At 37.9% G+C, this 14,367-nt stretch overlaps 1 protein-coding gene across 1 annotated transcript in view; it reads left to right on the forward strand.

Annotated features, from left to right (window-relative positions):
- LOC109300338 (transmembrane 9 superfamily member 2-like) overlaps window positions 1-14,367 on the forward strand; it is a 59,608-nt gene that overhangs the window by 11,770 nt on the left and 33,471 nt on the right. The window contains exons 6-12 of the mRNA XM_019521021.1: window positions 533-660; window positions 2,974-3,085; window positions 5,628-5,707; window positions 7,261-7,369; window positions 11,280-11,412; window positions 13,485-13,604; window positions 13,736-13,793. Coding sequence (XP_019376566.1) covers window positions 533-660; window positions 2,974-3,085; window positions 5,628-5,707; window positions 7,261-7,369; window positions 11,280-11,412; window positions 13,485-13,604; window positions 13,736-13,793 — 740 coding nt within the window. The remainder of the gene's footprint in view (window positions 1-532; window positions 661-2,973; window positions 3,086-5,627; window positions 5,708-7,260; window positions 7,370-11,279; window positions 11,413-13,484; window positions 13,605-13,735; window positions 13,794-14,367) is intronic.

Consider the following 14,367-nt stretch of genomic DNA (forward strand, 5'->3'; position numbering starts at 1 on the left):
TGTAATTCAACCTCATTGCTTCCTTTTTGGGGGTTGTTAAGAAAAGCAGCCACTGGTAGCAAAGGTGCGATTAACTCTGGCTACAGAATTTTCTGGTCACGTCTGCACTGCTGCTTCCATCATTGCTGCCAGTTTTTAGTGTGGGGTTAACCCAGGCCACCTGGGGCACCAGCTTTGTTTAGAGGCAGTAGCAGACACATCTCTGAATGTTTTTGGTTTAGCTACCGAAGGGGAACATTGTGTCTCATTTTTGTGGGTTCCATACACATTCTGCATCTGGACTGGCATCTTTAGCACAATATCTTTGTAAGGCTAATTTTAAGCTCTTTCAAGTCTAATTTTGAGATGCAAAGATTATCCTTGGTTTTTCTTATTTACTCTGCTTTTTATGGTTTGTTACACAGCTGATGCTTTTAGTTATGCATAAATGATTCCTCTGTCACTTTGCCCTGTCTTCTATTTTGATGTTAATCATTCAGTATTGTGCATCATCTTCTGTTGGAAGGGTTTTCAAACATTTTATGTTTTTCAGGCTGAGTTTAACAAGAAGAGCACTTTTTACCTCTTTAACCATGTTGACATTACCATCATGTACCATAGCGGGAAAGATGAAAGCTGGCCTGGAGCAAGACTGGTGATGGCAAAACTAGAACCGAAAAGGTAATTGCCACTTTTCAATATATACCTAGCAAAATCACAGGTTCATCGTGCTGGGAACCCAGTTTCGTTCTTTTTGAAGCACTAGCTGTGCTCAGTTAACCATTCAAACTCTTTTAATACATCAATATGTTCTTGTATAACTACACTTGAGTAAAACTTACTTACTGGGTAGGGACTGCTGCTGCTTTAGGACTAAATATCCATATTTTTACTCTTCTTTAGGGAAATCAAAGTGGGGTGGAGGGAGGCAAAATACATTATTTGGCACATCAGGCTCTTCTCCCACACCACTGTCAAGCACCATTGACTGACTGACTTTGTCACATCTCCTTTCATCTGTCAAGATGATGGATGGCCATGTGAAGAAATAAACTTTTTTGGTTTCTTTTTACCAAATTAATTTTTTGTCCTGTAAGCCCTCATCCTTATAGCATTTAAAATTCTTGTTTTTAAATGTTTTGGGTGCTATAATTTGGCAAGTAGGACTCTTCTATCCTTGCACAGCTATTGTATAGAGTTGACAAAAGTCATACTCTTCTACAAAGCAGCAAAATACCTAAGAGGGCTAAACTTGTTTTCTGTGGAGAAAAGTGAACAGGGTTTTGTGTTCACTTTACCCGTTGATTGTACTTGCAACCATAGAAGCTTGCATAGTTTCAAAGGTCAGGAACGGACTGAAATGATGGTTACTCTAGTTTATGGAGCAGTCTATGGATGGGTACCAAAACCGACAGTAAGTAGCAGTTACAGTTCTGTGCTTGTACAACCTAAATGTGTGTGTTAAATGCGCACTTAAATTACATGATCATAAACTTTTTCAGCTATAGTTCATAAAAATTGCTGGAGGGATATAACTGTTCAGCACTGGGCACCAACACACAAGAAGTGAGGCTGCTTGGACTCGCCATAATTACGGTGTAGTGGAGCAGGTTTGATTAATTGAGTGTGGTAATTATCGCACTCCAGCATACTCCAACGTCTTGTGTATCAGCATCCCCGTGCTTAAAAATGGAGGCGGGGGCACTTTAACTAAAGCTCGTTGGATGAGCTTTAGTTAAAGTGCCCCGCTGCCATTTTTAAGCATGGGGAGGCTGATACACAAGATGCTCCGGGCACTTCAATTAGTGCTGCTCTAATTAAAGAGCTCTTCCTCCTTCCTCCTCGAGCATGAGGATAAATGCCCTGTATTTTTAATTTTACTGATCTAGTAAAATAGTAGTATCCTTCTTAGGTAAAAGTTTATTTCTATCCTCCCTCCCCAGATTTATTTAGTTAAACAGCCTGGGGCAGATTTTGTCATTTCCCATTTTGATTAGGACGTTATTCTGAAACAGAATTGGGTATACAGTATTTGAGTAATAACATAAGCAGTAACTTGACTGTACAAACTGGACAAACCACAAGGGGGCATACTTAGGTTGCATCTGTACTGTTACTGTTCTGATGTGGTCACTTGTCACTTAAAACTGCACCAGGAGAACTTTGTTTGTATCTGGACTTCCCTAGGTTTTATGAAAGAAGCCTAGAAATAGTCTAGACTTTGTAGCTTGGTTGGCATGTAAATATGCAATAGTGAACATAGGCTGCGTGAGATGGAATTAGCAGCACGTGTATATCCTGTATATTTGCTATCTTGAGAGGTTCAGAGAGATGAGGAGTCATTCTCATGCAGTTTTTGAGTTCTGTAGTGTCTTTGTCTTCAGGGACTCTGAAGTCCACTTTACAGCATGTGGAAACCTACTCTTAGCCACATACCTTGCAAGTTGCTTAGGACCCATGTAGCTGGGATAGACCCATGTTCCATGAACTTGCAGTTCAATTTCTGCTGCACACCATGGCCTTCCTTGGTAACGCACATCATAAACTTGGCAAATATCTGCCTCTGAGATGCCCTGACCAAATCCAGGACATCCTTCAAGAAGCCCATGATTATTGTATTGGTTCAGATAAATCTGATTCTGTTTGGACAGTCACAGAGTACTTTTCAGTTCTGTGACATGTTTCAACTTCCTTTCCTCATCACTTCTGCCTGAAGAGCTGTTGCAAGAAAAGTGACTAATGGGTTACCTGTATGTGCCCTTTTTCTGTGGGTTCAAAAACATCCAAATCATGTCATTTCAGACTACAAAAAGGGGAGAGACTGGTGGAAAGCTGTGGTTTCAAAGAAATCTGAATAGGTATTGCAAAAAAATACAAAAAATAGTTGGCAAGATTATTTTATTTATTAGTCCATATTTTTATTTTAATTGTGAAGCAGATCTTTATTCAACCCAACAGGTATGAATCTTATTTAAAATCTTTTTGTCTTGCTAGCTACAAACATACAGATAAAGACAACTTAAATTGTCAAGGTCCTCCCATGGAGATCCCCAGAGATTTCACCAGCAAGCTGGATCTGATCTACACTTATTCTGTGACATTTGAAGTAAGTCTCTAGAATTTATTACCAGGACACAAAAGTCTTTGGAGCTGTGTGCATGGTTTTTTTTTTTTTTTTTCCCCCTCTCCTCCTGGCAGTTTTGTTTGCTTAATATAAATGTTTACTGTTCACAAAAATATATTGCAGTAGTGAAAAGCTTTCTGAGGAACAGCTTTTAAAAGCAACAAATGTTGTAGCTATAGAGGTATTAAAGTCCAGCACCAAACCCCAGAATGTAGTAGGAGAGTAGTGTAATTCTGTTCTAAAAAGCAGCTTCCAGATAAAGATATTTCTAATGAAAAGTAAGAAGTCTTTGACAGTCCTAAAATTGGAAGTCCAATATAATTGGTTTATTTTTAGTAATGCATGAATATTCTGAGAGTCAGTCTGTGCCTCTGGCTGCAACAGAACAAATCTGAATTTTTTAACTTTTTTTTTGCTAATTGCTTAAGCAGTGGATTTGTATAGGACAATTTGGATAGGGATGTTACTGTCTCAGGCAGAGGGTTGGACAAGATGCCCTCCGGAGGTCCATTCCAGCCTGACTTCTCTCTCAACAAGAATCATAGAGAAGTAGGGATAGGATAGGATCTTGTAGGGATAGGACAGCTTTACTGGCTCTAGTGCAAGGGTAACATTTTTAAAAATAAAACTTAAAGTTGGCATTAAAATGAATACACCCTGAATTAACACACGGCAGGTCTTTTAAAGACCATTCCTTTCCACAGCTACTATTCAGTTGCACTGTTTAAGTGATCCTCATTGGAAGAAATATGTGTATAACCCTACCTAGAGACATGGGGCTTTGTAATCTACCTCAGGGGTGGCCAGCTTGTGGCACACGTACCCTGGCCAGCCTCTGTGGCACCTGGCAGATCAGGGATGGGGCAGGCTTCATGACATCTGATTGGCAGGAGGTAGAAATTAGAGCAGGGGGTATAGGGTAGGAAGCAGGAAACAACAGCAGATTGGGCAGGCGAAGGGGATCAGAGCGGCACTGGGGGAGGGAATAAGGGAGGGTGGAGCTAATTGTGGCATGCCTGCCAAAAAGGTTGCACCCCGTATTGATCTACCTAATTTTTTCTCATGCTAGTTTATAGTAAGTCTATTTTTTGGTTCTTCTCTAGTTTTGTTTGCTATCCTGTTTATTTTGAAAGTATCTTTATTATAATTCCATGCACTTCTGTGCACGCTTGAATTTCATTAGGTGGTAGATTTTCAGACTGCCTGAGATTTGTATTTTGCTTATTACTGGGTAGGCAGTAGCGAATTGAGCTTATTTTGTGACTATAAAATTGCCCCAGTTGGAAAAGTCATCTTTCTCAGGGAATGAAGAGAGTTCAGTTTTAATATGTGGCTTCATACCTTGGTGCCTGTGTTCCAGCCTGTCCTAAAAGCATGTCAGTTCTGATTTGTTTTTGTGATGTAAGACCCTGGTCCTTTAGGGATTGGATGGAGACCACCAGCTTATTTTGTGTTGGCAGCCAGACAGCTGTCATATAGTAATAGCTTTCACTCTTTACCAAATTGAATTTGATTTGAACCGGTGACCTCAAGGTGCAAGGTTCTAGATCCTATTACTTTTCCCCTGAGCCATCCTGCATCCCTTTGCCTTGCTCCATGAATGAGCCTCCTGTCTGTTAACACTGGTGCTTAAATCTTTGCGATTTAAATTGCAACCTGTAACTGTAATGTCAGCTTTGCTTAGTAATTCATAAAATGTGTTATACACTTGAAATATCTATGCTGATTTCAACCAAGGAGCTTCTAAAGTATACTTATTGCCAATTCAGATACTTCCAGCAGATGGCACTATGTACATCTTAAATGCCATGTATATTTAAAATTGACTGCTGCTCTATTTTTAGTCTTATATTTGGGATATAATAATATATGGCTCTCAATATATTGCTTTACATCACCAGTTCTCAAAACACTTTTAAAAGGAGGCAGGTATGCGGCAAAGTATTTGTTTTTAGGCCTAAAGAAGGATATTGCAGCTAAAATTTTTTAACTGATGCCAGTAATAGTTTCTTTTGCATCCAAGATGCTTGCTATTTTTAAAGCTAAGCACGTCAATATGATCCAATTGCTGATATGCAGCATGGCAGCTTGGAAAGTTTTTAAAGCCAAGATGACAATTTTTTAATTAAACATGGATGCCTTGAGCCAGTGGTTATATCTGGTGGTCACAACTGTGTACCTGGCAAACGCAGAAAGGTGTGAACTTGGTGCAGACACCTTGCGAACGTGCTGTGGTCACAAAAGTACTTGGAACAAAAAAATAGAGAGTTGAATGAAGATTTTAGTACTTATAGAATTTAAGTGCTCTGTGGGTCATATTGAAGAGAAGATGACACATGTTGGTACATGTAAACAGAAAATGATCATTTAGGAACAAAAAAAAGATACTATCGTAGTCAGCAAGGGTGAATGGTAAGTTTGAACCAAATAGTTGTGCAAGCTCACCAATTTTAGGAGGCATCACTGAAAACTTTTACTTGTTAAAAGCCATGTTTTGCTTAGTTATTTTTTTCTTTGTTTATAGGAAAAGAATAAGATTAGGTGGGCTTCCAGGTGGGACTACATTTTGGAGTCTATGCCACATACCAACATTCAGTGGTTTAGGTAAGACTGTTAATTTGTGAAATGAATACCTTGTAGCAAAGTACAGAAAGTGTAACTTTTACTGTGGTAAAAAGAAATCTCTTAGTTTTCAGGCATGCAAACTCTTCTTGTTTCCATATGTGGAGTAACTTTTATCAGTCTTCAGTCTCTTGGGACCAACTGAAGTATTGCATTTCAGTAAAGGAATGTGCCATTATTATCCAAAGGCAAAGCAACTTCTAGGCTTTTATTTCTATTATTTTACTCTACAGAACTTTTGAGAAGTTACTGCCCATCATTTTTCTTACCATTGCTGTAAGGCTTGCCCTCACTGCCAAATACAAGATATCTGTATTTATCTATATATCTGGATTTGCTATTTCATTAATATTAGAAGCTACCACTAAATGCACAATGGACAGTCCATCAGTTTGGGTTTTTTAGTAAACAATGAACCCAGAGTTATTGATCACTGTATAAATTGTATGCTAACCCGTAAAGAAGAAAATGCTTTGCTATGCAGAAATTTTGAAAATGGACAACATAACTAATTAAATATTGAATATGTAACTGGAGCTGTTTATTAGAACTGTGCTGGCTTGATGGATCTCATGCACCATTTGAGTCTAGCATTCTCTGACCATTGGGAGAAGAGAGTCTTTCTGTTTATATGTAGGGAGATTATTTCCACGTACTCTTTGAATATTTGCTACATAATTATACAAAGCCTAGTAGATTACCTTTTTATAATGAGAAGTTAGTCTTGTTGGCCGTTTTCAGAATCTCTCGTCTGTAGTTAGTACTTGAGGGTCTGATCTCCTAAAAACTCTTTACACCTGCCTCACCACTTCCTTTGGATGCTCTATCCCACTACATATGGTGCCTGTCTTTGCTTGGAACCTCTTTCCTCTCCTGGTGCACTGAGTATCTCTCCCCTTTACTTAGCCCCTTCTTTATCATGTCTTCTGTATGATCCTAAACTAGAAGTCTTAGTTAAAGGAAAGAAACCTCAAAACTTCAAACTAGCATGAAGCAGGATTGTCTGCTTTATCAGTGTTTTGTACATCTCAGTTGTATATTGGGCACCTAAGGTCCAAACTTCTGAGAGTATTCATTTGCTACAAGCAGTACCATTTGATTTAATAGGAAAGAGCCTCTGCTTAATCTTGTGACCTTCCTCTAAATTGTTCAGTTTTTCTTACACCAGCAGTAGGCTTTAGAAGCTAGTTTTAGGAGTGTACTGTAAACGTATAATAGAAAGCACAGGACTAGTTGTGCTTGATAGATTGAAAACAAAGAGATGTTGTATTTAATTGTCTTGTCAGTAAACAGCAGATCATAAAATGATATTCTTTGTGTTCCTAGGCAGTCATTAAGCGACTCATAACTTCTATTATAGTTTAATGTTTTCCTACACAAAAAACAAAGTTAAACGATGTGATGATGGCTTACATAAGAAATTGGTATCTAAGTCTATGCCACAGACTTTAAATATGCATATTTGTGTGACTTGTGGTATCCGTTCTGGAGTCTAAAAAAGTGGATTGAAACTGTCTTTTTTTCTTTATCTACAGCATAATGAATTCCCTTGTAATTGTTCTTTTCTTATCTGGCATGGTGGCTATGATCATACTGAGGACTCTTCATAAAGATATTGCAAGATACAACCAGATTGACTCTTCTGTGAGTAAGAATTATGGTTTTTAGATGAGGTCTTGTGCTAGGGATAGTACAATCTACTAACTGCGGTTCTGAACATAGTTTAGGGGGGAAGTGCAATATAAGCAGTATATTATGTGTAATAAGCAGGGATCCTGGTTTTCTTGGATTTAAAGAGTCCCCCATTTTGGGACTAAAAAAAGTAACCCCTATTTTTTTTTCTGATTAAAATGAAACTATATAGTGTTGTTTCATTTTATTCATGGAAAAATGTGGATTTGGGGTTACTTTTTTTTTAAATCTGAAAATTGGTTTTGTTTTTGTTTATTTCTTTTTAAATCAGAGAAAACCAGGATCCCTGGTAATAAGTGGCTTCTTGAGCAGGCAGATCTATGTTGGTAACATCTTATTAAGACCAGCATTAATTGGCCTTAATGAGCGCTGTTCATCTATAATGCAGTTAAATGTAAAAGTAGTAAGTCTTTGAGGAATATGGAAGACCTCCTTTAGATGCTGGTGCAACTACGTGGAAACAGTCTGGGAAATGATGCTTTTTGGAGTCAGAGGCTCAGGAGAGAGAATTCTAAATCAATTTATGATTGAGTAGAATGCAGATTGTTTTCTTGTAAGAGCCTCTTGAAAGTTCATTTGGATGGGTTTTTGGGGCATGTATGTCCAAGAATAAAAACTTTGTAAATTCAGGTTATAGGATTTCTGTAGAGTCTCTGTATACAAAATTGGGTTCCAGTAAGCCCCAGCCCCTCTCCTAAAACCTCCATTCCAGCTGCTTAAACTCCTGTAGGCTCTTGTTCTGCTTCTGAATAACTAGAATGCACCAAAGAGCCATGGAGTAAAAAAGGTCTCTTGAATAATGAATAGAAACAGGTGATTTGTGCTCTCTGGAAGATGTGGTAGAGGGTCATATGTGCTTCACCTTTGTAATAAAGTAGCTCATTGGAGTACTTTTTCAATAGACTCCTGCTGTGTTTAGTTATTTTATGCTTAGGTAGGTGAATGTTTGAGCACAGGAATTGTTGGAAAAACTGCATCAGTGATGGATTTTGGAGGCTGCCTTTTTAGTTCCGCACGCTGACCAAAGCTTGTTGCCATATCACTGTTAACCTGTTGCTGATCTTCCATTTCATTCCTAAAAAATGCAGCTCCTGGTAGTAACTGCCTAGATCCAACATGTGCCCATTACTGAAAGGGAAACTTACCTAGAATCAGTACAGATAGTTTCTCCAGACCAAAATGAAATGAGACAACACTGTAGAAGTTCATGTTGCCACTGCCATTTATCAGTTTTGGTTGAATAATGTAAATCAGATGCAATATTTTTTTCCCTCCAAAATGACTCATGATTAACAAATGCAACACAATGAATGCAGGAGCCACAGTTCTGTTCTGTGTATATACTTCTTTTCTGATGGATGGTGTCTTTCGTCAGCATAAATCCAGACAGAGTAATTTTGAAAAATAGAAATATTCCACATCCTCTGCCTGATCACTTCTGTAAAATTTTCTTCTATCTCTTAGTAACATTTTTTTTTTCAGTATCTTACTACTATGTCAGTTTGTCAAGCTGGCTGTTCTTTTACCTTGATGAAGAGTGAGACTTGTGAAAAGTAGATTAGTTTTACTGGGTCAGGTAGGAGAAAATTTACTTACAAAAAGCTCCTAATTATATTACTGCTTTGTAAGACTTTGAGATGTGTTGTGACTTATTGAGCGAATTACAAGTAATAGTTCAGGGGAGGGGCTCGATCGAAGGAAGAGAGATATTGAAGCTAATGTCTCATTTATTTCTTAAATTAGTGTTCCCACTTCTTCAAGGCAGGTAAAAACATAAAATGCTGAGTGTGTATGTGTAATAACATGTGTATGGAGCATTTCAATTGGGTTCCAACATGTTGCTAACCAAGTATGCAAAAAAACTGAGGTTTTAATTTTGAGGTTTTAAAAATACAGCTAGGGTTATATTAGTCTTAGAGTTCAAACCTTCTAGAATTCATACTGTTGAACTTTCCTCCCCAACCATAAGATTCAGGGGTGTGGGTGGAGGGAAGGCACTGTGAGAGTCTTGTAATCATGGTTGCAGGAGCTTTAAGAAAATGGCATTAGATATTCTGAAACTTGTGATTTAAAATTTGGGAGGTAGCCACATGGAGTCATGTGTAATGCAAGTGCAGGCTTCCAGTGTTTTATATAGTTAACATCATCTCTCTATTCCTATATAATTGTACCAAAACATGCTTTTCTTCTGGGGCATATGGCAATACTGTACCAAAAATGATGCTTTTGCCCATATGTAGCATTTGTGCATACATGTAGTTCTGTGTAAACATGTGGGACTTTTACTTACACACACACACACACACACACACACACACACACACACACACGTATGTCTTGAAGAAGCTTTTGTGTCTTGCTATGGATAATTTAAAAAAGAAAAGTCTGAATATGTATGTAATCGCAACGCCAAATTACGTTCTTTAATTCATCTGGCCTTCAATGAGCAGTGTTGCACTCAAGGCACAAGGTAAAATAAAGCATAAACAACACTCTCACATAAGCATTATTTCTACAATACACTTTAGAGTACTCGTACTCTATTTTTGTTAGGTAAAAATTTGCAAGCACCCTATAAGTCAGAGTACTGTCTTTCACATGGATAGCTAACTAGGAAGCTACAGGTGGTCTGTGTATCAGTATCAGTATCTGACACTACCAGTGGCAAGCACTATGAAGATTCCTAAACGTAAATGATATTTTAATTCTTACAGTTAAACTACAGGCAACTCATCTGTGATTTGGAAATAATCAAAAAAACTTGCTAAAAGTCTGTCCTGTAAGTGGAGGTGGTGTTTTCGTTCATAGAAGACAAAACAAAAACTCAGGCTGTCCAACCTGATCTCATAGCTTACTTTTTTCCCCTTCTGCTAAAGAAGCAAATAGACTTCTAGAGGAGAATTTATCGTGCTTTTGAGTTGTGGGGAATTCTAAGTCTAGAACCATGGTGTCTTTTTTTTTTTTTTCTTTCTTTCTTCATTTTAATCCTTGCTGTAAAACTGCTTTCTCTACATCTTAATACCAGAGATCTTTTTCCTAGCACATCTCAACCTCCTGATTTAACTTGTTATCAGTCATGGCTGTACATAGTAACCAATGCTTCCAAAGGTGCCTGTTCCTGGCTAAGGTGCTGTATAATTACCCAGTTCTACCTGCCTGCCTTCTCACCCTTATTTCTCCCTACCCTCCTTGCCCCCAAATATCCTTGGGTATCTAATTTTGGTATTAAACGCTCCAGTGAAATATCTGCTTCTGGGCTGGATGATCCATGGGAAAATATCAGTTCTTGACTGTATGGAGTTTAAGTATATTTGCATTCATTAAGAATTGGCTGCTGCTTCATGCCTCCTGATTAATGTTTCTTAAAACTCTGAAACCAAGTAAGTCCTCAGTTTTTGGCCAGCATGTAGACTGGGCAGAGAAGAAGATATCCAGAGTATAAGGAGCAGAGATCTGTACTTGCAAAGTAAAGCAAAAAGCTTGCACTTGTTCCTTTAGGATTACTGTTGAGATGCTTTCTCATATAAGCAAAAGACATAAATATTTCAAATGCTTTAAACCAAAGTGAAGTGCAGTGATCTAAGTTAAACTAAATGAATGTTTACGTTAGCATTATGAGGCTTGTAGTTAATCACATTGCTTCTCTCCCCCTAAAAATAAGGATTTCATTGTAAATCGTTCGTTCTTTTTTCTTTCTGTGAGCCATTAGGAGCTTGTAAAATCAGTGAGTGAATTGGATACCATGAGTCTGTTTTTGGAATCAAACAAAAAGTTAATCAAACTTTAAAAATGTGTTTCATGTCTTGTATGAATTCACTGATTAATTCTTTATAATTGAAGAGTCTGTTCTTATTTTATGCAGGAAGATGCCCAAGAGGAATTTGGTTGGAAGTTGGTTCATGGAGATGTATTTAGACCTCCAAGGAAGGGAATGCTGTTATCTGTCTTCCTGGGTCAAGGAACACAAATTTTCATTATGACCTTTATTACTCTATGTAAGTAGCAACAAGTTATTAAAACTGCACCATTACAATTTACTGATGTAATACCATAAGAAACAAGAAATGATTTCTGGTATAGCTGTTTGTCCTTATACTGATGGCAAAACTTTTTTTTTTTTAATTAAAAATTAAATTAAAAATACAACACTTTTGAAACAGTAAGGCAGATCACTGCACTAACGCTATTGTAAGCCTTATAATTTTGAACATAATTGTAGTATTTGCAAGAGCAAATTCAGATACTAAGTTGGTAGAAATAAAGTTACTGAATGTACAAATCCCTTGCATAAAAATAATACTCAGTTCACATTTATCCTTTAGGGTTTGAATGATAGCAGGAAATGTGAGCTTGAAGGCATTTAATTAAAACTGTTTTCAGACCACTCTTCTTCTAGCATATTTGTTTCCACAGCCAGCCGTCATCTTGAAATAAGAGCTCTAATGCATGTGCCAGTAAAATGACAGACAGTACTTGGATTACTTGATGATCCTGGCATAAATACCTAGATCCATGCATAACATTTTAATCTGTACCAGATTAGTATGTCTCATTACATGTGCCCTGCCAAAAGCTCTTATACTTCCTTTTCTCACTTGCACATTAGATTATAGAAACGCTATGGCTTATGTATGAAGGTAAACTCTTAGAAAAATGAGAAGAGTATGAACGCTCTTTTTCTTATTAAGTTGTTTGTTCGAAGTTTATATACTAGCAGAGTGTTTCCATTTGAATATCTTGATGCCAGGTGACAGTACATCTAGGTAAAAACAGTTGCTATAATTTCTTTTTCTTTCTTGTTTTTTGTTTGTTTGTTTTGGGTTTGTTTTTTGGTTTTTTGGTGGTTTTTTTTGCCAGATAACTTTTCCTACTAATAACATAGTAAAGAATGAAACTGGCCTTCCACAGTATTTTTTTCACTTGCAAAAGAGGTTTAGACACAAGAGAACCTATGTTTTCTGCTTATGTTTTTCAAATATATCTGTCATGTCTAGCAGTGCACTGTAGGTCTTTGGCCTTTTGATTCTGGTTTGATTCAAGCTTTAAACGTTACTGAAAAAGGATTGGGCAGTGTTGTGGCCTTTGACTCCCATTGGAGAACAGTGTAATCAGCCCATCGGTATAGAAACTCATTTGGACTTGCTCAGACTAGCTGGATATAAACAAAGTAAATTTTATGGGCAAGCTAGACCTTTTGTATTCAACATTTCAAAACTCTAGCATTTTGTTACTGTGATCTGTTTGTGGTACGATGGTCTTTGAATAGCCTGTGTAGGGCATTTGAGCATATAATGGAAAACAAATCAGTAGGGTGTGGGTATGGTGACAAGGCCTAATCCAGGCACTTTAAGATAGCTTCAGGTTTTTTCCCCATCTGCTTTTTAAAGCTCAGTTGTTTTATTAGTGAGAAATGGTAATTTTCCTTACCATTCCATTATGCTTATTTTACCCAGAGTGAAAAAATTATTGCTTTTATGGTGTTAGCAGATCAGAATGTGAAATGTCTAACCCAACTTGATATATTCCTGGCTGGCTTGCGTCTCGGAGAAAATTACTCTTCAGTGTTCTGGTTTAGCTTATCCTTTGCTCTATTTCTAATGTGATGCCATGTAATTAATATAAAAAGATGCTTTTTGTGTCTTGGTAAATCAGTTCATCCATATGATGGCTCTGGGAATCTGTTTCCAATTACAACAATTTCACAAACCACTAGTATGGTTTAGCATAAGAAATCTGTATCATAGATGTTTTTCTTTATGTCAGCTTCCAGCTGGAGATCAGGGTAAGGAATTGATGAACTCCCTTTCAGAGAATCTGTTTGGGCCTACTTTTACAGTTGAACAAACTTTGACAGGAATTTATTTTCAAGATGGTCCTCCTTGTTCATAGACGCTTCCTTTAGAGCTAGGCACAGTAGGGTGCATGTTTTAGTGATCAGTCCATTTTTACACGTATGCCAAGGTTGTTATTTAAATGTTTGCCAATGAAATTGATAAATGTGGGCATTGTGATATAGGTTAGCAAACAGGGCACAAATGACCTAGTGTTTCTTTTCCCACCTTTTTAGTTCTAGCTTGTCTTGGTTTTCTTTCTCCTGCCAACCGGGGAGCTTTGATGACTTGTGCGGTTGTCCTGTGGGTCTTACTTGGAACTCCAGCTGGTTATGTGTCTGCTCGAATGTACAAGAGTAAGTACGAACATTTGTTTGCTTTGACACCAGTGCAGCTTGCACTGGAGATGGCAAACCTGTTACCTGCTGCACAGTATTTAAGAAGTACTAAGTTTGAAATTCTAGTAATTGTTTTTAATTATTTTCAGCATTTAGAGGTGAAAAGTGGAAGACGAACGTTTTGCTGACAGCTCTGCTGTGCCCTGGGTTAGTACTTTATTTATTCTTATGAGACTTCCCCCCGTATGCCCTCATATAGCTGTATGGCTCCACTGGCAATGTCTGTTTCTAGCCTTAGAGCCTCCATTTTCCAGTGGGCTGCCTCAAGTCCTAGCGAGGGGCTCCCTTGAGTCTAAAAAGGTTGAGAACCACTAGTCTAGATGCTCATGTTTTATAGGATGTTCATCTTGAATGTTTGTGGGTACTTACTAGAAAAGCAATCCTGTCAGCACCCATGAGTAGGAGCTCCTGCTGTCATTGGAGCTGGTCACAAATTTTCCACTAAGTTTAGGGGATTGGGTTTGAGCCTTTAACTCTAGGTACATACACCTTGCAGCACCTGGTTCTTGGCTGGGCAAATTGGCATCTGCTGAGCTCCACACTACCACAGCTGTATTGTTATTGGTACTAAAGCGAGCTAGTTTTAAGTCACTTGGGTATCCCTGCATTTCAGTTGGTGACTGCTCTGTACCCACAGCCTGTTTTCATGCAAATACTTTATCTTCTCTTTGTCGTCCCCTGAGTGTATTGAAATGTTCTCCTGAAAGACCATGTAAAAGGG

Source organism: Gavialis gangeticus, unplaced genomic scaffold, assembly GCF_001723915.1.
Source record: "Gavialis gangeticus isolate Ggan-Ray unplaced genomic scaffold, GavGan_comp1, whole genome shotgun sequence".
Lineage (NCBI taxonomy): Eukaryota > Metazoa > Chordata > Crocodylia > Gavialidae > Gavialis > Gavialis gangeticus.